This window comes from Bubalus bubalis, chromosome 20, assembly GCF_019923935.1.
Source record: "Bubalus bubalis isolate 160015118507 breed Murrah chromosome 20, NDDB_SH_1, whole genome shotgun sequence".
Taxonomy (NCBI): domain Eukaryota; kingdom Metazoa; phylum Chordata; class Mammalia; order Artiodactyla; family Bovidae; genus Bubalus; species Bubalus bubalis.
The window spans coordinates 13546018-13570943 of NC_059176.1; the positions used below are offsets into that span (position 1 = coordinate 13546018).

Consider the following 24926-nt stretch of genomic DNA (forward strand, 5'->3'; position numbering starts at 1 on the left):
CTTCTGTTTGTATTTATTGTTAAGTTCATAGCTTTGCCTTCAAAGTGTGGTTGGAGCATTTACACCACTGAGAGCTTTTCAGAAATGCTAAGTTTCAGGCCACACTCCCACCTACAGAAACAGAACCTGCATTTTTAACAAGATCCCCAGGAGATTCCCACACAGAGTGAATGTGAGAAGCATTGTTTTATGGACGTGGTAATAAATGAAGCTGGCTAGGGCCCACTGATAACTCCGTTCCAACTAACGGCTACCAGAGGGACCACTGTTATTGGATCCTCTGATCTTTTCTGAGAGGCCAAGAATTCCATATTTTTATTTGAAATCTGATTTTTAAATGTTGGCTTGATTTTTTTTTTTTCCCCACCCTGAGAGCCAAACAAAGCATACTAGTAACAGTTTTTAAGAGTGCTATTCTTCCTCACTGAACTCCGGACACCAGCCTCTAACAGTTGGAATCCACCTGGTTCAGGGTTATAGGATCCTCAGGTTTTATAATGACGGCTATCCATTTTAGCTTTAATTAGGGCTGGGCAAACAAAAATTTCCACTTGATGACATGCGATCGTCTTTTTAGTGTAACTCGGTAGCCAAATGGCTCTGATCTCATCAACATCACCTATGGGCCCTATGAAACTTACTTGTTGATTTAAAGGCACATTTTATGTCAGCTAAAAGCTTTTCAAAGGTTAGGGAAATTTGGGGTTGTCCTTATTCTGAAGATTTGCATGTTTGGGGATCCTTTTAACCATTTTGTGCCTGCCAGGCTCAATGCTCATCATTCTATAGGTAATTTGAGCCCAGCTGACCTTTTCAGCCTGTACTCTTGACAGTTCCCCGTAAGGCGCAGTGGAGCTAGCAGGCCTCATTTTAGGTCTTCAAAGAAACCAGGTTCTTTCTCACCGCCAGGCATCCTCACACTCCCCTTGCTCTTTCACCTTTGCCCTTTTGACATCCTTGTCCCGCAAGATCATTGGCCACCTCTGCTATGAGGACTTTCTATTTCAATTGACCACCACTCTTCATTGGACCTTGTTCTCTCAAGATTGTTCCTGTTCTCCCTGGATCAGAACCTCCCCCCGCTCCCCCCCGCCCCCCAAAAAAAAACCCTTTGTCTCGTGAATTATAAGAGAAAAGCAATTCTGTATCATTCATTCACTTAACTCAAGAAGACCTGTGTGCATTCCTGGCATGATTCTGGGTGCTTGGAACAGAGCCATGAACCAGACACTTTGCTCCGCTGCTGCTTGCATTCTGATTGGCCATGAGGCAGAGGAAACATTTAAATGACTGACTGTGACTTCATAACATGTTAAAGGCTGTGCTTGTTCTGTGAGATACAAAGACAAAACAGGATGATGTGAGAGTGTGTGACTGGGATGGAGGGCCTTTTCAGACTGGGTTCAAGGAAGGCCTCTGTGGAGGTGCCTTTTAGACACCAGGAAAATGAGGCAGCCGTGCAAGGGTGTGGTGCCACTCTACCTGCCTGAGGAAAGCAAGCACAGCAACTGAGGTGGGGGTGGCCGCTTGTCTCTGAAGAACACAGAAGGCTGGAGAGACAGGCAGGTAGTGCCCAAAAGCTGGAGTGTGTAACATGTTAAGAGAAGTCTAGAAAGCGTAGCCAGATTGTTCAGTGTAACGTAAATACAATCCAAACTTATCTTTGTAAAGCTGTACATAAGATTTTTGTTATGAAATGCAGTATTGCCTCACGAATCGATTGCTTCTCTGAGGTGCCCACCAGTGTTTTTGGGGAGAAGCTTCGAGAACAAGTTGAGGAGCGGCTGTCCTTCTATGAGACTGGAGAGATTCCCCGAAAGAATCTGGATATCATGAAGGAGGCAATGGTTCAGGCAGAGGAAGCGGCTGCTGAGATTACTAGGAAGCTCGAGAAACAGGAGAAGAAACGCTTGAAGAAGGAAAAGAAAAGGCTGGCTGCGATTGCCCTGGCTTCAGAAAATAGCAGTGCCCCGGAGGAGTGTGAGGAGACAAGTGAAAGACCCAAAAAGAAGAAAAAGCAAAAGCCCCAAGAGGTTCTTCAGGAGAATGGAACGAAGACCCTTCTGTCTCTTTTTCCAAACCCAAGAAAAAGAAATCTTTTTCCAAGGAAGAGCTAGTTAGTAGTGATCTTGAAGATACAGCTGGTACTGGAAGTCTTCCCAAGAGGAAGAAATCTTTTCCCAAAGAGGAACCAGTTACTGACCCTGATGAGTCAGAAAACAAGAGGGTCCCCAAGAAAAAGCGGAAATTGTCTTCCAAGGAGGAGCCACTCAGCAGTGGACCTGAAGAGGCTGCTGCCAGTAAGAGCAGCAGCTCCAAGAAAAAGAAAAAGCTCCGAAAGCTATCCCAGGAAAGTTAGAATGGACATCTTGCTAGTGGGGCATAACTTAACACAGGTATTCCCCATCCCATCCCCTAGAGCCCAGTAAAAATAAAAACAAACAAACAAAAAAGATTTTTGTTAGGTACAAAAGCCAGCCCTCCCTCCCAGTCACACATTACCATATTATCCTGTTTTGTCTTCGTATCTCACAGAGCAAGCATAGCCCTTAACATCTTATGAAGTCATGGTCAGTAATTTAAATGTTTCCTCTGCCTCATGGCCAATCAGAATGGAAGCAGCAGCGGAGCAGAGTGTCTGATTCATGGCTCTGTTCCAAACACCCAGAATCATGCCAGGAATGCACACAGGTCTTCTTGAGTGAGTGAATAAATGATACTGTATTGTTTTTCTCTCATAGTTGTTGAGACAAAGGCTTTATTTTTGGTGGGGGTGGGGAGCATTCTGACCTAGGGAGAATAGGAATGTAGTCTAGCTTTTGTACATAACAAAAATCTTACGTACAGCCTTACAAAGTAAGTTTGGATTGTATTTACATTTTATTACACCAAACAATCTGGCTCTGCTTTCTAGACTTCTCTAGAATATCTCAAGCCTCTTTAAAAAAAAATTTTTTTTTAAACACCATTAACTACATCTTTGACTAAAGAGCATCCCATGCCAGTGTCCACCTTGTTATTGTTATTGCTGTTCAGTTGCTAAGTTGTGTCCAACTCTTTGGGACTGCAACATGCCAGGCTTCCCTCTCCTTCACTGTCTCCTGGGGTTTCTTCAAATTCATGTCTATTGAGTCAGTGATGCTATCTAACCATCTCATCCTCTGCTGTCCCCTTCTTCTGCTTTCAGTCTTCCCCAGCAGCAGGGTCTTTTCCAATGAGTCAGCTCTTCATGTTGGGTGGCCAAAGTATTGGAGCTTCAGCATCGGTCTGTCAAATGAGGATTGACCGTTTGGATCTTCTTGCAGTCCAAGGGACTTTCAAGAGCCTTCTCCAGCACAATTTGAAAGCATCCATTCTTTGGCACTCAGCCTTCTTTATCCAACTCGCATATCTGTACAAGACTACTGGAAAAACCATATCTTTGACTATATGAACCTTTGTAGGCAAAGTGATGTCTCTGCTTTTTAATACACTGCATAGGTTTGTCATAGCTTTCCTTCCAAGTGTCCACCTTAAGCAACCCAAAAAACTGAATTTTTAATACCACAAGTATACTGCTATCTCAGATCAGAATTTCTGGCAAGGCTCCCATTTACCACTTGTGCATTTTGTTTTTCTTCGCATCTTACATTTATGCAATATTTTTCATCAATATCAGAACTACATTTCAGTTTAGAAAACTTAGCCTGGTATTTTGTTTCTGAATCCACATTGTCAATTGTAGTGATTCATATCTGAGTAGTTCCTTTTTGTCTTTCTCAGCCACTTACTTCTAGTCCAGGACACCATCATATCACATATAAGCATGTGCCATAACATCGTACCTATTCACCTGGCCTTTGGCTGCTCTGATTTGGAACTAGTCTTCCCAAAGCTGCTTAGTTTTGTCACTCCAATTGCCTTTAAGTGAGCCTTCATTAATTTCTGTCAACATGTTGTAGGGAATGATGATGTGTAAATATTGGAAAGGATGATGCCTAATTAATTATTTGCTGATATGACTGTATGCCTACAGAACATAAGAAAATTAATTGAAAAGCTACTGAAACTGATGAAGGAGGTCAATAAGTCAACAAAAAACCTATAGCTTGTTTGTATACCAGCAATAGCATGTTAGAAAACAACATGCAGCAGTACCAAGCCTAACAATGTCTAATCCCTGAAACACCAGATGAGTCGCAGGTTCCAAGCCAAGGTAAGTGGAACGGCCCTTTTTTCAGCCTTCAGCAAATATCGTCACACAGGCTCCGGACAGCTCTGCTGGTGACCAGAGTCCTGCTGAGTCTCTCAGAAAATAGATCAGAGGGATCTGATCCCATGTTGTCTCTGTCTCCGTTGCATTCCTGCCCTCTCAAAATAAGATACAGTTTCTCCAAAAGCTGTATTTCTATTCTGCACAGGGAGAGCTCTGTCTCCAACATGGAAACCTTCTCAGGGCCAAGGCAGATTTAGTTTTTTTTTTTTTTTTTGACCAATCATCTCAAACGTCTTCCAGGGGCTTCTAGTTAAGTACAGAGGATTTCTGTGTGATTCCACATATATGAAGTACTTAGGCTGATCAAATCCATAGAGACAGGAAATAGGATGGTGGTTGCCAAGGGCTGGGTGGAGCAATAAGGAATAAGGACTTACTGTTTAATGGGTACAGAGTTTGAATTTAGGAAGATGAAAAAAGTCCTGGAGATGGATGGTGATGTCTGCCCAACAATGTGCATGAACTTAAAGCAACCAGATTGTATACTGTAAGATGGTAAATTTTATGTAAATTTTATCACAAAAAATACATAGGATGGACTTCCCTAGTGGTGCCGTGGGTAAGAATCTGCCTGCCAATGCAGGGGACACAGGCTCAATCCCTGGTCTGGGAAGATTCCACATGCAGCAGAGCAACAAAGTCCACACACCACAGCTACCGCGCCAACATGCTGCATCTACCAAAGCCCAAGCACCTAGAGCCTGTGCTCTGCAACAAAAGAAGCCAGGGCAATGAGAAGCCCAAGTGTCACAGTGAAGAGTAGGCCCCACTCCCACAACTAGAAGAAGCCCTTGCAAAGCAGTGAAGATCCAGTGCAGCCAAAAAACAAACAAAAATTACATGTGATTGATTACTGTATTTACTTCCTTCCAAAATCCCACCTAAATTAAAGGAAAAAAAAAAAAAAAAAACCCACCTCAGGTACAGAGAGACCAGCAGAAGAGGTGAATTCATTGAATTAGATTTGACCATCATAGAAAAACCTAATATAACAATGACTTTACATGCTACAAGTCTTCAGGAAATGTAGAGACTGCCAATCCAGGGGTGATAGGGTCACACTGTGTCAGGAATCTGTTTTCTGTATTCTCACATTACATACATGGCTTCCTTTGCTAATGTCAACTCATGGATCCAAGACAGCTGCTGTGGTGCCCACGATTACTTCTGCATCTCAGCAACCAAGAAGCAAAAGAAGGGTGGGAAAAGGCCACATGCCTGTCTTTAAGGTTACCTCCTTGAAGTTGCACACGTCACTTCCACGTCTTCGACATGGGCCAGAAGTGACTCACAAGACTACTCCTAGCTACAAGGTGGTTTTCATTCTGGGTAGTCATGAGTCTTAGCCTGGGCACCCTTGAGACAGACCTTGAGATAAGGGAATGCTATTTTTCAAAACGTGCTCTCAGGAAAAAAAAAAAAAAAGCTTTCAGGAAGGAATGGAACAGGTGTAGGGGAGTGGGAAAGTGAGATAGGAAAAGGAGGTCAAGCAAGCTTGTAAGAGGAAACAGAGCCTCAATCCTGCAGACAGGTCCAAAGGCAGTGTAGTTCCATCTTAGAGATGCTCCACGGTGGGCATGGGAGTTGTGTTTTAGCACTCTTGGGCACAAGCAACGTGGGCTCTCGCAGTCCAAAGGCAGCCCTCTGCCAAAGAGAAACAGGTGCTGACTTTTGGGAGTAAAAGTACCCCAAGAACAGGTCGTGCACAAAACCAGTAAAGGGATGATGAGATCAGGAGGAACACTGGCATCTTCTGTCGTGCCACAGGTCCAGGTAAAAAGTGAGGATTCAAGCACTGTGTGAAAGGGGAGAACAGACTTTGGGGAACAATTAACAGTCACTGCTATCTGAGGTGGGGGCTTCCCTGGCTGCTCAGACAGTAAAGAATCTGCCTGCAATGCAGGAGATGTGGGTTTGATCCCTGGGGTCAGGAAGATCCCCTGGAGAAAGGAATGGCTACCCACTCCAGTATTCTTGCCTGAAGAACCCCATGGACAGAGGAGCCTGGGGGTACCCAGTCCATGGGGTTGCAAAGAGTCAGACACGACTGACTAACACTTTGACTTTCTTTCACCATTGGAGGTGATAGGAGATGTGAACTTTTTTTTTTTTTTTTTGAAGATGGAACGTTGATACAGGAATGAGCAGAACTGGGGGAGCTGCATAGTAAGTATTAAACAGAAGGTTGTCCAACAGCACACAGGACAGGGAGCAACAACTGTCTTGGAAGGTAGGGGTGAGATGTGGACTGAAATCAGGATTGGTTAAAAATACTTGAAAAACAGCTGTTTCCCTAGAGAGGGGACATTCATCAATAAAAAAAAAATTTAAATAATTTGCAGAACTGAAAGATATAGTTTTAAAAAGGGTTTGCTAAGTGCCCAGCACAATGAGTGAAACAACAAACAAACCCACCCAGGGCACATCCTTATTAACTTCAGAGCATCATAGACAATAAGAGCCTACAGCTTCCAGAAGGAAAAACAAGGCCCAGAGAACAGGTCAGAGGAGAGTGGAGCAGGGAACAGAGGACTCTGGGTAGAAGAGTCTAAGCAAATAATAGAATTCTTGATGCCTTCTTGAAAACAGAATTAGGAGCATGTTTTACAATTCTGTTGCTAACTTTTAGAAGGATTAGTGATTCTGTAATAAACAGAAAAGGGCTTCCCAGGTGGTGCTAGTGGTAAAGAACCTGCCTGCCAATGCAGGAGACATAAGAGATATGGGTTTCATCCCTGGGTGGGGAAGATCCCCTGAAGGAGGGCATGTCTACCCAACTCCAGTATTCTTGCCTGGAGAATCCCATGGACAGAAGAGCCTAGTGGACTACAGTCCATGGGGTCACAAAGAGTCAGACATAACTGAAGCGACTTAGCACACATGGGGTAACAGAAAATTATGCAAATCTAAAAGATGGAGTTTGTTAACTTCAGGAAGAACAGGTTGAAAAATAAAGGAAATGTAATCTTAGTACACCATGTGGCTCAGTCAATGAACAACACTTATGTAGGCATATAAGATAAACTTCAATTTGAATTTTTAATTGGTAAATTAAAATTTTAATTTTACCAATAATTATGATGTCATTCTACTGGGAGCTTAGAAGGAAGGGAAATAGAGATAGGTAGTAATATAAGAGTTCTAATCTTTTATTTTCTGTAATTGAGAGTAGGTAGATAATGTCAAAAATTATGAGAAAATAATGAGAAAATGGCAATATAAGGATCATATTTAGAAATCGAGAGGGAATGATCAGACTAATATTTTTAAATTCTACTCTAAAAAGTCATTTTTTTCTTTACATAAACATAAAAAAATGGGTTCTTTTCTTTTTGTATAAATAAACCCATTTGGATGGTTTCTTCAGAACAAAGTGACTGCTTTCCCTAGAGAAGTGTTGATGATGCTGCCTCTTGAGAAATGGAAACAAGTTTGCAGTTGATAGCATTTTTTGGTTAGTTTTTTTAAAAAGAATCTTCTATCTGTTGAGCTTACAAAAATCCTAGCTTCAGAATTTCAACTGGGCAGCCTAGCTTCACCACAGGGAGCTTATTCAGGTTCCTGGGCTGTGTCTGGTGTGTCTGCTGTAGCTGGGCTTGTTTTGTTACTCATTAAGTGATGATGAACAGCCTTATTCGCTATAGGGGATTTTGGTAGGAAAAGGAGAGGGCCATTAGCCCAAGCTTCATCAAATTTGTACGACTTTTGTACAGTAAAAAAATATCAAACATATGCAAAAACAAATGACTCCCCTATGTACCCATCAGAGGATAAGATGGCTGGATGGCATCACTGATGCAATGGGCATGAAGTTGGGGAAACTTGGGAAATGGTGAGGGACAGGGAGGCCTGGTGTGCTACAGTCCATGGGCTTGCAAAGAGTTGGACACGACTGGGCGACTGAACAGCAACAAGAACATGTACCCATCACCCAGCATCAATAATGACCAAGTCCTGACAATTCTTGATTCATCCACCCTGTCCCCATTTTTTTTAAGCACATCCCAAACATCACATCATGCTATATGTGTGTGTGCATTAGTCCCTCAGTCCTGTCTGACTCTTTGTGACCCTGTGGACTGTAGCCTGCCAGGCTCCTCTGTCTATGGAATTCTCCAGGCGAGAATACTGGAATGGGTAACCATTCTCTTCTCCAGAGGATCTTCCTGACCCAGGGATGGAAGCTGGGTCTCCTGCATTGCAGGCAGATTCTTTAGCATCTGAGCCACCAGGGAAGTCCATCATGCTATATATATCAGAATCATACTTTAAGTTTCTTGGACCATAGTCCATCACAATGAAAACAATCCTCGATAAAGAGGATTTTAGACATAGCTTTTATGTTAATACCTTAATACATAATACAAAGGCATGTGTTTTGTTTTCTGCATTAACTGCAATATCTTTATGGCATGACATGAATTTATAAATGACACTCCAGAGAATTTACACCTCTAGGAAATAAGAGCTTGATTTACACCAAACTTTTCCCTGTTATACAGGAACCCATTGAGGTTCTAAGTTCATGTGACTCCTTTTCTCTAAACAATTCTTCATTCTACTCTGAGTAAAAACTATACCCAATTATCAGGTCCTATATGACCTGCCCTCCCCTATTTGAACTTCTTGGTCCTCACTGGTTATTGCCTTTCTCCAGCCCACTCTGCTCCAGCCATCCTTGCCTTTTTGCTAATCCTCTAACCTGGTAAGAATTCTCCTGTCTCAGGACCTTTGCATCAGCTGTTTCTTTTGCCTGTACTGCTCTTTCCCAGATACCCGTCTCACTCTCTTATTTCCTTCAAGTCTCTGTTCGAATATCACCTTACCAGGGAGTTCTGACCACTTTCGACAACATTTACAAGCGTGCTCTCTCCCCTACATCCCTTCCATACCATTCTTACCCTGTTTAATAGTGTTAGTTCCCCCACAGCAGTCATCATCATGTAATACTTAACACATTTTCTCATCAGTTCCTTCCCAGTAGAATGCAAGTTCCATGAGATCAGGGACTTTGTGTATGTTTTTTCTCCTGCTATATCCCCAGTGCCCAGAATAATCTATTGTTATTGTTCAGTCACTCAGTCGTGTCCAACTCTTTGCGACCCCATGGAGTGTAGCAAGCCAGGCTCCTCTGTCTTCCACTATCATCTGGAGTTTGCTGAAATTCATGTCCATGGAGTCAGTGATGCTATTAACCAACTCATCGTCTGCCCATGAATAACTTGCAGGTCACCTTTATGTCATAATTTTAAAACTTTACACTTAAAATAGAACTCACCATGTACAGGCACTGTTCCAAGCACTTAAAAATACAATTTTATTTAATCCTCCAAAAAACCCCACCCTGTAGGATTATTTATCATTCCCCAACTTACAAATGGGAGACTGGTATACATAGAAGTTAAGTAACCTACCCAAGGTCACACAGCTAATAAAGATCTAGGCAGTCAGACCCCAGTGTCTGCACATCTAACCCCTGGGCAAAGATGCCTTTTAAAAAATATATATAGAAAACATTTAATAAACACTGCCAGTACAAGATACAAATTTTATTCTAAAAGCATTCAGATTTCAGGGAGGGCTACTATTCCTTGGACATGAACTTGGCAAACTCTGGGAGGTGGTGAGGGACAGGGAAGCCTGGCATGCTGCAGTCCATGGGGCTGCAAAAAGTCAGACGTGACTCAGTGACTGAATAACACTATTCCTTGGTGCCATCATATTTCAAACACCTGAGGCATTCCTAATGTTCCATTCACAAATAATGAAATCTGTAATGACCCCTGCTGTGAATAAAATCAAGGAGAAAGGTGCCAGTATACTAGGTTCTATGCTTAAAAGAACTGCAGACCTATCTTATTCTTTTCAAAGTAAAAAATGTGACCGTCTCTCTGGCCAGGTAGCGTAGGTCCACATAGCACTGCAGCAAATGCCTGTAAGTCACGTGACATTTTTCCTCTGGGGAAGGTGTGTGCACCAACTGTGTAACTGAGTATCCTGGGAGGGGAGGGCCCTTGCAGGGCTAGTGTCATAATACCCTACGAGGGAGTTCACATTAGAAGAGCATTTCTTCTGCATAAAGTTGCCCCGCTGTCCTCTTCAGAGTTATTTTGAAACAAGTAGTCTGTATATTTAACTTTACAGGTTAGGTCGGTTTCATTAAAAAAAAAAAAAAGCTCTTTTTATTAAAGAAGGCATTGGTTTCAGCTGTGAGCTGGAAAGGCTGCAGAGAAAATTTCCTCTATGAAAGTAATCAACACAAGTATGTTTGCTGCCTGGACATTTGAATTTGCAACCCATCCTTTCTGTGTAGCTTTGGTTCCTACCGTAGTCCCCAGTACACAGCGGCCCTTGACAGGGTGTAGAATAATTGTCACAGTACACGTGTGATAAGTTATGTAAAATCCACTTCTGATCCGGTGGAGGATCCCCGCCCAGTCTCCTCGCACAGCTGCTTTCGCGAGGGTAATCAGAATTAATACACTCAGGTTTCCCCAAGAATAAGAGTCCATGGGGTTCCCAGGCTACGCCGGCTTCGGGGGGCATCCCCTGAGGGTCGCCTCTGCCTGAAACCCAGCTGCACTTGGCAAGAGCGCCGCGTCGCCGCGGGTTCCGATTGGTATTCCACCTGCTGCCAAAGCCGGCGGGCTACGTGGAAGTTGACCTTGCCCTGGGGCAGGAGGCTGCGGCCACGGCGGCCGCACGCAGTCCTCCACGATCCCATGTTCCCCGGCGCCCAGGACACGTCCGGCGGCTCTGAAGGGCCTTTCTACGCTATCACGGCGCCTCTCTATGATCCATAGACGCGTTCCTAGTGGGTGTCATGGCGGCCGGCGTCGAGTTGGCAGGAGTTGCCCACGGAACTAGGGAAAGTCACTGAACCAGAAGAAGTGGCCTAATCCGGATGGTGGGAAGTCGTGAGAATGAGCGGAGGCCCACGGGGGTGACTGTGTCACTGGAGGCAGGCCCCTGGTAAAGTCTCAGGCCAGGCCTTTGCGTTTCTAATCAGAGCCCGGCGGTTGGTGGGAGCCCCCGAAACCGGCGTGGACTGGGATCCATTCCCCAGTCGTGTTATCGATTCCTGAGTGTTGTGATTTGGACAGTCCTGCGGAGGCAGCGGTTCGAGGACATTTGGCAGAGTAGTCCGACGACGCTGGCTGCTTTTCTCGGAGCAGAGCGGACCTTCTCTAACCCGCAGCGATGTCGTCCTGGCTTGGGGGCCTCGGCTCCGGCTTGGGCCAGTCCCTGGGTCAGGTCGGGGGCAGCCTGGCTTCCCTCACTGGCCAGATTTCAAACTTTACGAAGGATATGCTGATGGAGGGCACGGAGGAAGTGGAAGGTAACAGCTGGGGCGATGGAGGGAGGGGTTTATTGGGACCCTGGGAGCGTCCGTTTGGTCCCCAGGTCCATCTGTCATGAGTCGCAGACAGGTCTAGAGAAGCGTCACTCCGCCCTTTTTTCTTTACATTTCTCCTTTTGCCTCTTAAGTGATTTTCTCTAATGAGAGACCACTAGGGTGGGGGAAAGAGTTCTGGTGGTTCTCCTTTGAGTACCCGGGATAGCTCAGAGCAGAGTGAAACTGCCCTTACATCGCGTAGAGTTTATTTTTCTTTGGTTCATCCACACCCACCGCTTACTTTGGCCTTAACTTGGAGGCGGAACTGATTTTGATCCTCTTCCTTTATACCGACATAGTTTAAATAATTATTTGTATTATGACACGTAGTCACTTTTTTTGGCTGGAGGGGGTTTCTTCGATTTTCGTAACAATAAAATATTTAGTGGCTCTTACCCTTTCTTACTTGAATATATGTTAGTGAAACATGAGTATGGTTTTGCTATTATTGTGTATTTTTGCTAATTCTGATGGCACATTACAGCGTCTCAGCTGAGAGTGTATATTCATGCCTAATTGCCCAGTGCCTCCCATATTGCTCAGGAGAGCAAGGAAGGTAACCCTGTTCTTCGGTCCCTTTAGCAACCTTCACTCATTTTTGAAGTCCTCATTTTGTTTTACTAATGAATAGTGGCCAGGAGTTACATGGTAATCAATGATTAAGTTAATTGCTGTTTTGATTTCTTGATACTTCTTTCATCAAGTAGTATTTAGATCAAAAGAATTCTTTAATTTCAGTCTAGATCTGCCTCCAGAGAGGGTGGTCTTTTGGATGAGAGCAGTTCCTTTGCTAGTTTTGTTTGTTGTAAATAAATTAGCATTCTGGTTTAATTTTGTAATACTGATTTAATGGAGTATGCATGTTTATTTGGTTGAAATAGAGAAAGATAGTTTGATTTAGAAAGATAGTATCTATATTTAGGATTTCTGTGGGGTCTGTTTAGAAGGGAAGAAGATTGGGTAGCTGCTGTTAAATGGTAGCTGGTACCATTTAACTGCTTGGGGTACCCCTGGGGTGGGGGGTACATCAGGTGGGATGGGTTGAGGTGGGAGTTAAAGGGATTCTTCCTGTGTTCAGAAAACGATCATATGACATTGAGGGCTGTCAGAAGCAGAAAAGGGCTAGCTAACCTGGGGAATGCCTAGTCTCTCCTTGTTTCCTAGATAGGGGAAAACAGTTGACTATTTCTTTGACCCTAAGCCAGAACCCGCGGACTTCCCCCTCCAACTTGGATGTCCTACAGGCTTAAGGTGGAATTCATTTTGTTTTTCCTACCAAATGTGCTCCCGTATTCTTACTTTTAATGGTTTCACCAGCTACCCGTTCTCCTAAACTAGAAATCTTTGTCTCATTGTTTTGCCTCTTTTTTCTCCTACTTTCAATTGGTCACCAAATCTTGTTCATCTGGTGCCTGAAGTGCTTCTTATATTTGTCCTTTCCTTTATTATTCCTCCTTTAGTTCCCATCCCTGTTATCTATCCCACACACTATTTCTCTTTCATATCCTGTCACTTGTTTCTTCCTCCTTTATTCCATTTTCTGTTGTGTTACCAGTTACTTTTCTAAAAACAAATGTGCTTTAAAAATCTTGACTCTGTACTTACGGGATAAAACTCAAACATCTTAACTGGGGGGGGACCAAAAACCTATCCTATCTGGGTTCAACCTATCTCTTTCAGTCTTATCCCTTGTTCCCTCCCCCTTCTCTCTCAATAGCCACATAGATGTACATTCATATACACAAGCATGCTTGCACCCAGGATTTCTGTAAGGGAACTTTGTGAGGTACCTACACAGCTCCAAGCCTATGCATGGAAAGCCTTTCCTTTTTACCTCCTCCTCTACCCTCCTTGGAGAAGGCAATGGCACCCGACTCCAGTACTCTTGCCTGGTAAATCCCATGGACAGAGGAGCCTGGTAGGCTGCAGTCCACGGGGTCGCTACGAGTCGGACACGACTGAGCGACTTCCCTTTCACTTTTCACTTTCATGCATTGGAGAAGGAAATGGCAACCCACTCCAGTGTTCTGGCTTGGAGAATCCCAGGGACGGGGGAGCCTGGTGGGCTGCTGTCTATGGGGTCGAACAGAGTCGGACACAACTGAAGTGACTTAGCAGCAGCAGCAGCAGTCTTTATCTTGGAGAAGGAAGTAGCATCCCACTCCAGTATTCTTGTCTGGAGAATCCTCTGGACAGAGGAGCCTGGTGGGCTGCTGTCCATGGGGTCGCACATAGTTGGACACAACTGAAGCGACTTAGCATAGCGTGCTACCCTCCTTTGCCTAGAAAACAATTTTTCCTGCACGACCCTGCTGACATGTCAGGTACCTGGTGAAACCGTTCTCACTCCGTGGCAGGTTGAGTCGCCTGTGTCTAACAGGACTTTGTGGATCTCTGTCTCTGACAGCTCTATTTTATTGGTCCTTATATTATTAGCATGTGTGGTACCTTCCTTGGTGCATAGTACATGCTTAGTAAAAATTTTGCTAAGTAATTAAAAATCTGTTTTTATTGTTTTGTCTTTGTATTAAAATAGGACTTGCTTAACATCCAGTTTATTGAGTTTATAAATCATTTAAAAATAGGGTCAGAATGCAGTTCATTTATTCATTCAACAAGTGTTAATATTGAGTGTCTACCCTGCGCCAGCAATGAACAAGATAACAGTTCAGAATAGCACTATTGATACAACTTGAAAATTGTCTGTAGTTACAATATCAGAAAGTTGCTATTCTACCAAGCACTACACTGATTTAGAGCTTGGGCTTTTAAATCAGACATGGATTGAAATTCCACATCCATGGGTTACAGATTGTGGGGTCTTCAGCAAATTATTAAATACTTAACCTTTAAAAAGCAAAGTTTTCTTATCTGTTAAAAAGAGATAATTCTACCTATCATGAAGTTGGGAGGATTAAATGAAATAATGAGGGCAACATGCCTAACCTAACACCGTGCCGAACAAATAGTAAGCACTAATAAACGATGGTTGTTATTTTTGTTTTCCCTCATTGAGGAAAACTTTTTTGGTCTGCATAACATCTCCCCTTTATCTTAAAAAGGCCATATTCTGGGAAGAGGGATATGGAGGGAGGTCTTCATGACCTTGTTTTTCTTTAATCTCTCTTTGAAACAGTTGCGGCTTCTAACAGTGACCTTCCTAAACAGATTAGATTATAATTTGTTCTCTTCTGAGTAGCAATTAGACAGTCTTGTCAGAGTTTCAAGCAATTTGTATAAACAACCATACAAGCATCCCCACCTAGTGATTTTTCAAAACAAGAAGAGCAGGTTTGTCATTATTATTTATTGGATGACACTTGTATTTTCCTTTGATTTAAACTGTAATTCAGAGAAGTTATTTTTATAGTATTAAAGAGCTGAAAGTAATGAAAAATATTAATACTTAGAAAAGAAATCTGACTGTGTGGAGGTTGATTATCTGGCAGCATCAACTGCCATTTTGGTCCTCTGGCTTTCCTTTTAAATGAAAATGTACAAAACAAGACTGAGTTCATTCTCATTTTCAATAACTTGTGTCCATGTTACTCAAAATAAGGGTTCTTTTACTGCATTTTTATTCTTTGTTTAAGAAGTCACTAATTTTTTTGGTAGTATTGGAAGCAGAAAAAGTTAGTAAGACCTTAAACCCCAGTTGCATAAGAAGTTAGAAATATGTCATTGAGAATTCCCTGGCAGTCCAGTGCTTAGGACTTGGTGCTTTCATTGCTGAGGGCCCTAATTAAATCCTTGGTTGGGGAACTAGGAACCCACTGTGCGGCCAAAAAAAAATTTTTTTTTGCATCCTATTTGCATACCTTTCATCAAAAATTATACTAAGCAAACAGAGATTAATTTTCCATTACAAAATTTTAATGAACACTTCCAAGGGGTAAAGGTAGATGCTCTTGAATATAGAAAATAGGCAAAATGACTTACATGACAATAAGTGTCTGTAACAGTAGAGAATAGTGATAACAATCTGGTGATGTTTGTCTTCTGAATTTGTCCTCAGATCAGCATACCATTCTGTTTAAAGCTCAGTGAAATATATTTTCCTAAAGACGCCTGTTTACTTCACGTGATGTTGACCATATATTCAGTATATGCCGTTTCTTTTGTAGCAGATTTACCTAATGCTAGGAGAAAGGAAGTTGAAGCCATTCATACAATCTTAAGATCAGAGGTAAGGAAACTTAAAGATTTAGATTTTTCTTTTTTGAAACCATGAGTTATTTACACTTTATTTCAGTCCTCTCTTTTTAATGCACTTTTTCTCTTCCCCTTGATCTTAGTTTTCTTGTCTTTTTTGAAGCTCTATCTTCCTTTGATGAAGATATAATTACATGTTACTGCACTTTTCTGTTAAATATTCCCACCTCTTCTTCTGAATAGTGGAAGAAGGAAATCTGCCCAATATAGAAACAATAGTGGCAACAATTTCAACATTTCAAGGATTCACAATGTTTTAATAGTGTGCTAAAACTGCAGTTGTACATTTAAGTGTAATGTGAAGAATGCATTTCTGTTTAATATAGAGTTTTTAATTCCCTAACATTAAAAAGGTGTGATATTTGTATGCAGAGAATGTAGAATGTAAGAATAGCAAATTAATTTTACCGTTTTTTTTTTCATTATTAGTCAGTGCCTTGTGGTAACTAGCTCTGGTCATTGTACTTAATAGGGATGACGAAAACTTGAAGAGTTCAAAGGTAAGCCATGAAAAAAATGAAAGGTTTTAAAATGGCATCTATTATAAAGTACTAAAGACATCTAACCATTGGGTTGGCCAGAAAGTTTTTTAGATGTTATGGAAAGCCCTGAATGAACTTTTTGGCCAAGACAATGTTTAGCCTTTGGATAAGAATGGTGAGGGAGCGCATAATAGTATTTCAGCAAACGACATTCTTAGAGGACTGTGTAAGCATGTTTCCCCTTGCTAAGCCCATAAAAAAGAAAATGGAATTTAGATATAGGAAAATACTTTCTGACAACAAGCATCATTGAACTCTGGTCTATATTAACAAGGGTTTCCCCAATGGCCCAGCAGGTAAAGAATCCACCTGCAGTGCAGGAGACACAGGAAATGCGGATTCGATCCCTGGGTATCCCAGGGAGGATATTGGATCCTCCAGTATCCCCGGGAGGAGGAAATGGCAACCACGCTAGTATTCTTGCCTGAAAAACCCCATGGACAGAGGAGCCTGGTCTGCTACAGTCCAGTAGGTCACAAAGAGTTGGACACGACTGAGCAATGGAGTGCACACACGTTAGATTACTAATGTAAGATTGTAAATTTGAAAGTGGAAGGATCTCTCAAGAGGGACTACTGAAGTTTTCTGCCTCAATGTGTGTGTGTGTGTGTGTGTGTGTGTGCGCGCGCGCGCTCAGTCATGTCCAACTCTGTGAACCCATGGGCTGTAGTTCGCTAGACTCATCTGTTCATGGAGTTTTTCAGGCAAGAATACTGGAGCAGATTGGCATTTCCTGCTCTAAGGGATCTTCCTGACCCAGGGATTGAACCTACATCTCTTGCGTCTCCTGCATTGGCAGGCGAATTCTTTACCACTGTGCCACTTGGGAAGCCCCATTCTGCCTCAATAGAAGATACTACAGATGGTGACTGCAGCCATGAAATTAAAAGACGCTTACTCATTGGAAGAAAAGTTATGACCAACCTAGATAGCATATTCAAAAGCAGAGACATTCCTTTGCCAACAGAGGTTCGTCTTGTCAAGGCTATGGTTTTTCCTGTGGTCATGTATGGATGTGAGAGTTGGACTGTGAAGAAGGCTGAGCGCCGAAGAATTGATGCTTTTGAACTGTGGTGTTGGAGAAGACTCTTGAGAGTCCCTTGGACTGCAAGGAGATCCAACCAGTCCATTCTGAAGGAGATCAGCCCTGGGATTTCTTTGGAAGGAATGATGCTAAAGCTGAAACTCCAGTACTTTGGCCACCTCATGCAAAGAGTTGACTCATTGGAAAAGACTGATGCTGGGAGGGATTGGGGGCGAGAGGAGAAGGGGACAACAGAGGATGAGATGGCTGGATGGCATCACTGACTCGATGGACGTGAGTCTGAGTGAACTCCGGGAGTTGGTGATGGACAGGGAGGCCTGGCGTGCAGCAATTCATGGGGTCTCAAAGAGATCTGAAGAGACCTTAGCTGTAATTACCTAGTTAGTAGGTGTTTTTGTGACAGATGAACTTAATAGCTTCTTTCTTTGTAAAACCAAGATAGGAAATAGTTCCTATAGTCTCTAAAGAAATCCTTGAGAGAGTACTCACTGTGGGCCTACCCAGAAAAATTAGATGGCAGAGATGTGTGTAGTGGCATTAATTAAGCTAAATTTGCCAGTATATGTTTGGAGTGGGGGATGGGGGTAGTAAATGGGATTAACCTGCTTAATGAATGACTGTTCTGTATTGAACTTAAGGAGGAAGATAGAAATGTTCTGTCCCTCTGTTGATTTCAACTCTAGTCTCTCTCCTGGTATTGTCCTTGGACAGTAGCAGGTATGATTCTAGTGTTCACAAGTATTTATTTTTGGTGTAACAAATCTAAGTGATCGATAACTTCCTTATTTGGTGCTTATTCAGAGTACTGTGAGCTATTCGAATACTAGAGGATAACAGACTATTGAATTTCTCAACAGTTTTATTTTCCAAGGTGATTTTGACTATACATGATTCCTGCCTTCTCTCAGCACATAAACACTTCATAAAGGTAACACCTTACGTGACGGTAAAAAGAAGGTGAACATATGATTAAAACCAGTAGGAAATTACAATAGAAAATTCTGTTTATTTAGAAAGCTTCAGTATAGACAGAGGGCAGTATATTTTCTAGATGAAATTAGATTTGCTTACAGGTGTTAATATTTGAGACTGATTAAATTAGTTAGGCTTCCTGAGTTGCAAGTAATAGCAACCAACCTAAGCTAATTTAACCATCTGTGCCAAGAAAAATAGTCTTCCCATTTACCATCTGAACCCAATGGACTCTTAATTTTCCTGTTAAATTATTTTATAAATAATTTACAGACGTAAGAATAAAGTGATAGTGAAAAATTTCATCAGAAATTTCAGTGAGCACTTAACAACAATTTAAATTTTTATTCCCTATGTTTCTGCATTTAAAAACATATATACATATGTGTGTGTGTGTATACACACATACACATACATATGGTTTCCCAGGTGGCTCAGTGGTAAAGAAGCCTCCTGCCAATGCAGGAGCTTCAAGAGATACAGGTTCAATCCCTGGGTGGGGAATATCCCCTGGAGGAGGAAATGGCAACCCACTCCAGTATTCCTGCCAGGATAATCCCATGGACAAAGAAGCCTGGTGGGCTATAGTCCATGGGGTTGCAAAGACTCAGACACAACTCAAGTGACTGAGCATGCATGCATATAAACTTACATATATTACCTCAAAAGAGGCAGTGTTCTTTGAATGCAGATAACTGCTTATTAACTTTTTTCGTGAACTGGACTGTTTTTTGTAAATACTGACTCCAGGTTTCAGTTACATCTCTGATAGATTTAGATCTTCTAGTTCTTTTTCCTGACTTAGGTCATTTAAACCAATACTTACGAAAACTTTGATGACTTATGATTTTGTTAAAAACATGATTGCTCCATAAGTACAAAGTGCTTTAATTGTTAAATTTATAAATACCAATTAGAGTTGTCAACCCACTGAGTTTTCTCATTTCTGTCATTTGTTTCCTCCTGGTCACCGGTGTACACTTGTGTCTTCAGCGTTTGCCCACATGGGGACTACATCACGTAAATGTTGATATGTAAATACCATAATGAAAGAACGCTGTTACATGTCCCTTTATCAAAATGAGGTGGATGGCTCAGGTTGTTTTCACAAAATATTGTGAGATAAAATCTTATTGAATGATTAATTTCATGAGAACACCATATTTCCTTTTTGTTCTTGGAAATACATTGTTCATTCCTCAGTTCCTGAGTTTGAGAAATTCATGTAGGATATTGTTTTTCAAAGACTTGTCTGAGATTTTGCTTCTACAATCATTTTCACCATAACCATTAGACTCTAGAGTGCTGTTTTCTGTCTCTCAGCATTTGTGTTCTTAGTTGTCTAATTGTGGAATATTTTCCTCAGTTTTCTTCTCTGTTGAAAAGTGAGAATTCTGAATTTCCAGCTATGTTCAATGAAAGTGGAAAAAAAAAACCAAAACACCCAAAACAAAAAACTCTGCAAAGATAGTGTCTCCATTGCTTTTTCCTTTTTAAAAGATGATGTAGTACTTGGTTATTTCACTGTTACTTTATCATTCTACTAGATGATTCCGTCAGTCTCCATTTTCTTGTCTTTTTCTTTTTTTTAACATAGTTGTAAACAATTGATGAGTAATGATTAATTCTTGTTGTTTAGTCGCTAAGTCATGTCTGACTCTTTTGCAACCCCATGGACTGTAGCCTACCAGGCTCCTCTGTCCATGGGATTTCCCAGGCAAGAAAACTGGAGTGGGTTGCCATTTCCTTCTCCAGATCTTTCCGATTCAGGGATTGAACTCACGTCTCCTGCATTGTAGGTGGATTCTTTACCACTGAGCCACCTGGGAGCCCTGGTTAATTCTTAGGATGATAAAATAGCAAAATGTTTCAAGGTACAGAAAAAACAAGATCATTATGACCTCCTGATTATTCTTAGATTTATAAAAGTGCCCAGTGTACCCCATGGTAATTACAAAATAAAATATTTTTGTTTGTTTGTTTTCTAAGTATATTTTTTTCTTATCTTTTGGAAGCTACTAAGAAAGAATGTTATAAATATCAGTCCTTAGGACTGCTCAAAAAATGAAACTGAAAAACTAGAATTGGTTTCAGTAGATCTTGATAATATAAGAAGGGTTAAGCACAGTGGGATAGTTAAGGATAGAAATATGAATCTTATGGATTCCAAGGGCAGAAATTTTAGCCAGTCTTTTAGGAAATGGCTTCAACCAGAACTGAACCCCATCAAGAAACTTTCTCATTTTTTTATTCCTCTCTCTTCCTAAGTGAACAGTGCAAAGAAATAGAGGAAAACAGTAGAATGGGAAAGACTAGAGATCACTTCAAGAAAATTAGAGATACCAAGGGAACATTTCATGGAAAGATGGGCACAATAAAGGACAGAAACAGTATAGACCTAACGGAAGGAGAAGATATTAAGAAGAGGTGGCAAGAATACATAAAGGAACTCTACATAAAAGATCTTAATAACCCAGATAACCACGATTGTGTGATCACTCACCTAGAGCCAGACATCCTAGAGTGTGAAGTCAAGTGGGCCTTAGGAAGGATCACTACTAACAGAGCTAGTGGAGATGATGGAATTCCAGCTGAGCTATTTCACATCCTAAATCAAATGCTGTTGAAGTGCTGCACTCAATATGCCAGCAAATTTGGAAAACTCAGCAGTGGCTACAGGACTGGAAAAGTCACTTTTCATTCCAGTTCCAAAGAAAGGCAATGCCAAAGAATACTCAAACTACCGCACAATTGCACTCATCTCACATGCTAGCAAAGTAATGCTCAAAATTCTCCAAGCCAGGCTTCAACAGTTCGTGAACCGAGAACTTCCAGGTGTTCAAGCTGGATTTAGAAAAAGCAAAGGAACCAGAGATAAAATTGCCAACATCCGTTGGATCATCGAAAAACTAAGAGAGTTCCAGAAAAACATCTACTTCTGCTTTATTGACTACGCCAAAGCCTTTGACTATGTGGATCACAACAAACTGGAAAATTCTTCAAGAGATGGGAATACCAGACCACCTTACCTGCCTCCTGAGAAATCTGTATGCAGCTCAAGAAGCAACAGTCAGAACCAGACATGGAACAATAGACTGTTTCCAAATTGGGAAAGGAGTACATCAAGGCTGTATGTTGTCACCCTGCTCATTTAACTTCTACGCAGAGTACATCATGCAAAAAGCTGGGCTGGATGAAGCACAAGCTGGAATCAAGATTGTCGGGAGAAATATCAATAACCTCAGATATGCAGGTGATACCACCGTTAGGGCAGAAAGCGAAGAGGAACTGAAGAGCCTCTTGATGAAAGTGAAAGAGAGTGAAAAAGTTGGCTTAAAACTCAAATTTAGAAAACTAAGATCATGGCATCCGGTCCCATCACTTCATGGCAAATAGATGGGGAAACAGTGGAAACAGTGAGAGACTTAATTTTGGGGGGCTCCAGAATCACTGCAGATGGTGACTTCAGCCATAAAAGACGCTTGTTCCTTGGAAGAAAAACTATGACCAACCTAGACAGCATATTTTGCCAACAGAGGTCCATCTAGTCAAAGTTATGGTTTTTCCAGTAGTCATGTATGGATGTGAGAGCTGGACCATAAAGAAAGCTGAGCGCTGAAGAATTGATAACTTTTGAACTGTGGTGTTGGAGAAGACTCTTGAGAGTCCCTTGGACTGCAAGGAGATCCAACCAGTCCATCCTAAAGGAAATCAATCCTGAATATTCATTGGAAGCACTGATGCTAAAAGCTGAAATCCAATACTTTGGCCACCTGATGTGAATAACTGACTCATTGGAAAAGACCCTGATGCTGGGAAAGGTTGAAGGCGGGAGGAGAAGGGGACGATAGAGGATGAGATAGTTGGATGGCATCACCTACTCAATGGACATGAGTTGGAGCAAGCTCCAGAAGTTGGTGAAGGACAGGGAAGCCTGGCGTGCTGCAGTCTGTGGGGTTGCAAAGAGTAAGATACGACTGAGCAACTGAGTTGAACTGAACCGAAAATTTAAGTAATTTTTTCCATATTTTCCAATATCTTAAAATATTGTGATATCTAAATTTATTGAATTATATTTAGAATATTCTCTGTACTTATAAGTGTAGTTTTTCAAACAGTTCTAGTAGTGGATTTCAAAATGAGTTTTTCAAAGATGCCTTGCTCAGGAGGCTGGGGTTCAGTCAGACAAGTAATGTGAGGCTTTGGCCTCCTACCTGTACTTCAACCATAAGTCTTTTTATAAAGGGTTTCTTCCAAAAAATTGTACTGATGAAAAAAGACCAGAAAAACTTGTACCTTCAGGGAGAATACAAAAGTTGAAACATGTAATCTAGGTCACTCATTTACCAGACATTTATTGCCTACAGTATGTTAGACACTGGGTGTACAAAGATGGGGGAAGCACTGATCAGTGACTTTCTCTTAGCAGAAAATCAAGCTGAGCAGGGTTTTTAAAAAACAATATGCCTAATCTATTAACATGCTTATTGTACGTGTAACTTTAATTGGAATTGTGTTTTAAAAACCGAGATTCTGAGACCTATTATAGTGCATCTTTTTTGTGCATAAAACAATATGTTTTTTATAATGTCCTGCACATAACTGTTACTAACATGTTTTAGTCTTTTTGTTGAAAACACTTTTTTCTTTGCTTCTAGAATGAGAGACTCAAAAAACTTTGTGCTGATCTGGAAGAGAAGCATGAGGCATCAGAGCTTCAAATAAAGCAGCAATCCATGAATTACCGACATCAACTACAACAGAAAGAGGTAAAGGTTATAACAGATTTCATATTTACTTCACTACAATGTATTTAGGATGGTTTCTAAGAGTTATAAATCAAGCTCTATTTAGATTTGTAAAAATATCAAAAAGGTGTTGAATTCCCAATTCAGTGTGATATCACTAATTTAACAAGGACTCTGTAAGCTTTTATATTTATACTACATAAACTAACCTTTGTGGAGTTTAATTTCTGCTTTCCAGAAGAATAAAAGTCTTTGTATAAAATATCTTCAGGCGTCTGTTGTTTATAATTTCTGATTTTATGAAACTTATTTCTCACCTATTTATCTAAATTGTTTTAAATCAATGTGATTGCTAATAACATTTCTTTTTTAAAGAAAATGATTTTAACCAGAAATGTTAACATATGCTTATTTGTGTTTACTTGATTTTCCATGGAAAAACAGAAGATGAGGTATTTTATAGTTGACTTACCCTCTTCTGTATATTTTTTCCTCTTTAGTTTGGTAGAAATAGTTATTTTGGAGGTAGCTTGTCTTGCCTTTGCGGTGCCAATACTATTATGTAATTTAACCAATGCTACTATGAATCCTTAAAATATAGACTGTGTACCTAGGTTTTGTACCTATGTACCTAGGTCATTGAATTCTCTTTAGTTTTAGTACATAAGTGGAATTCAGTAAATGCTTCTATAGAACTGAGCCATTGCTTGTTTAATTATTCAGATCATTGGGATGTTCTTCAGTTTGTTGATTAAATGTTCATTTCTACAGTCACTTTATATTTGGGTTTTAAAAATTTAGATGCATTGATTTCTAGTTCTTTTAGTGATATACTAAGATGAAAAAGTAAACCACATTAAAGATTAATATTTAAAGAACTTAAATTTCCAATCTGTTTGGAATTGATTTCATAAAATACAATAAAAACAACAATACAATGAAACTACAATTCAATACAATAAAATACAGTATTACTACAAGATAAAATGAGTGTAAAAGGCAAATTTATAAGTTCAAGTGAAAAGTCTATTTTTTTTTTTTAAGATTCAGCAGATATAAAATTACTCTCAAACTGCTTTAAAAGTTTTTAAACCTTTTTCTTTTAGTTTTCTATACTTGTCATGGACTGGAGCAAATGTTCATGACACTGGTCCACAGACATGCTTTGAGCAGCACTGACTTATACTCCGGTAGAGCGATAGCTCCCACCTAGGGGTTTACAGCTGAATCATGAAAAATACACATTGTTAGATCTTCTTGGAGATTCTGATTTAGTGTACTGGGAAGGGACCCTGGTACTGGTATTTTTCAAAACTCCCATAGCTTATTTTGATACTTACATCCTAGTTGAGAAAACTATGGAAAATTTTGATATTTTACTTTTTACTTGGCTATTGGTATCAGAGGGCAAATGAAAAATTCAAGTTTAGGAGTACATCTTTTTAAGTAGAGTTTGTACTTTTTACCTCTACAACTTTGTGTAACTGTCTATTGTATGATGAGAACTTGCTTTGCATTATAGCTACATTTGAAAAGGACTGTTGATTTCATTACTTCTTATTAGAATCAAAGATAATATATACTTTAGATCTGCTGTTTTCTGAATCTGTTTGTTGCTTTCATTGTGATGTTCAGATTGCCCAAAAATGCAGATTGCTTCATATCATTTATGGGAAAATAAGATTTGCACATTTCTATAAACCTCAACTAGAAAAGGGGCTTTTATTAGATGCGAAAAAGTGACTGTTTACTATGA

General features: G+C 40.7%; 1 protein-coding gene across 3 annotated transcripts in view; it reads left to right on the forward strand.

The window, feature by feature from the left end:
- The first annotated feature begins 10456 nt into the window (after positions 1-10456).
- The window catches only part of TRIP11 (thyroid hormone receptor interactor 11), a 69867-nt gene continuing 55397 nt past the window's right edge, over positions 10457-24926 (forward strand). The window contains exons 1-3 of one of the 3 annotated variants that reach the window (XM_006071231.4): positions 10457-11594; positions 15779-15837; positions 23081-23191. In XM_006071231.4, coding sequence (XP_006071293.3) covers positions 11456-11594; positions 15779-15837; positions 23081-23191 — 309 coding nt within the window. In that variant the 5' untranslated portion in view covers positions 10457-11455. Of the gene's footprint in view, positions 11595-15775; positions 15838-23080; positions 23192-24926 lie in introns of all 3 variants that reach the window. The other 2 variants (XM_006071230.4, XM_025271454.3) reach the window with 2 other exon arrangements.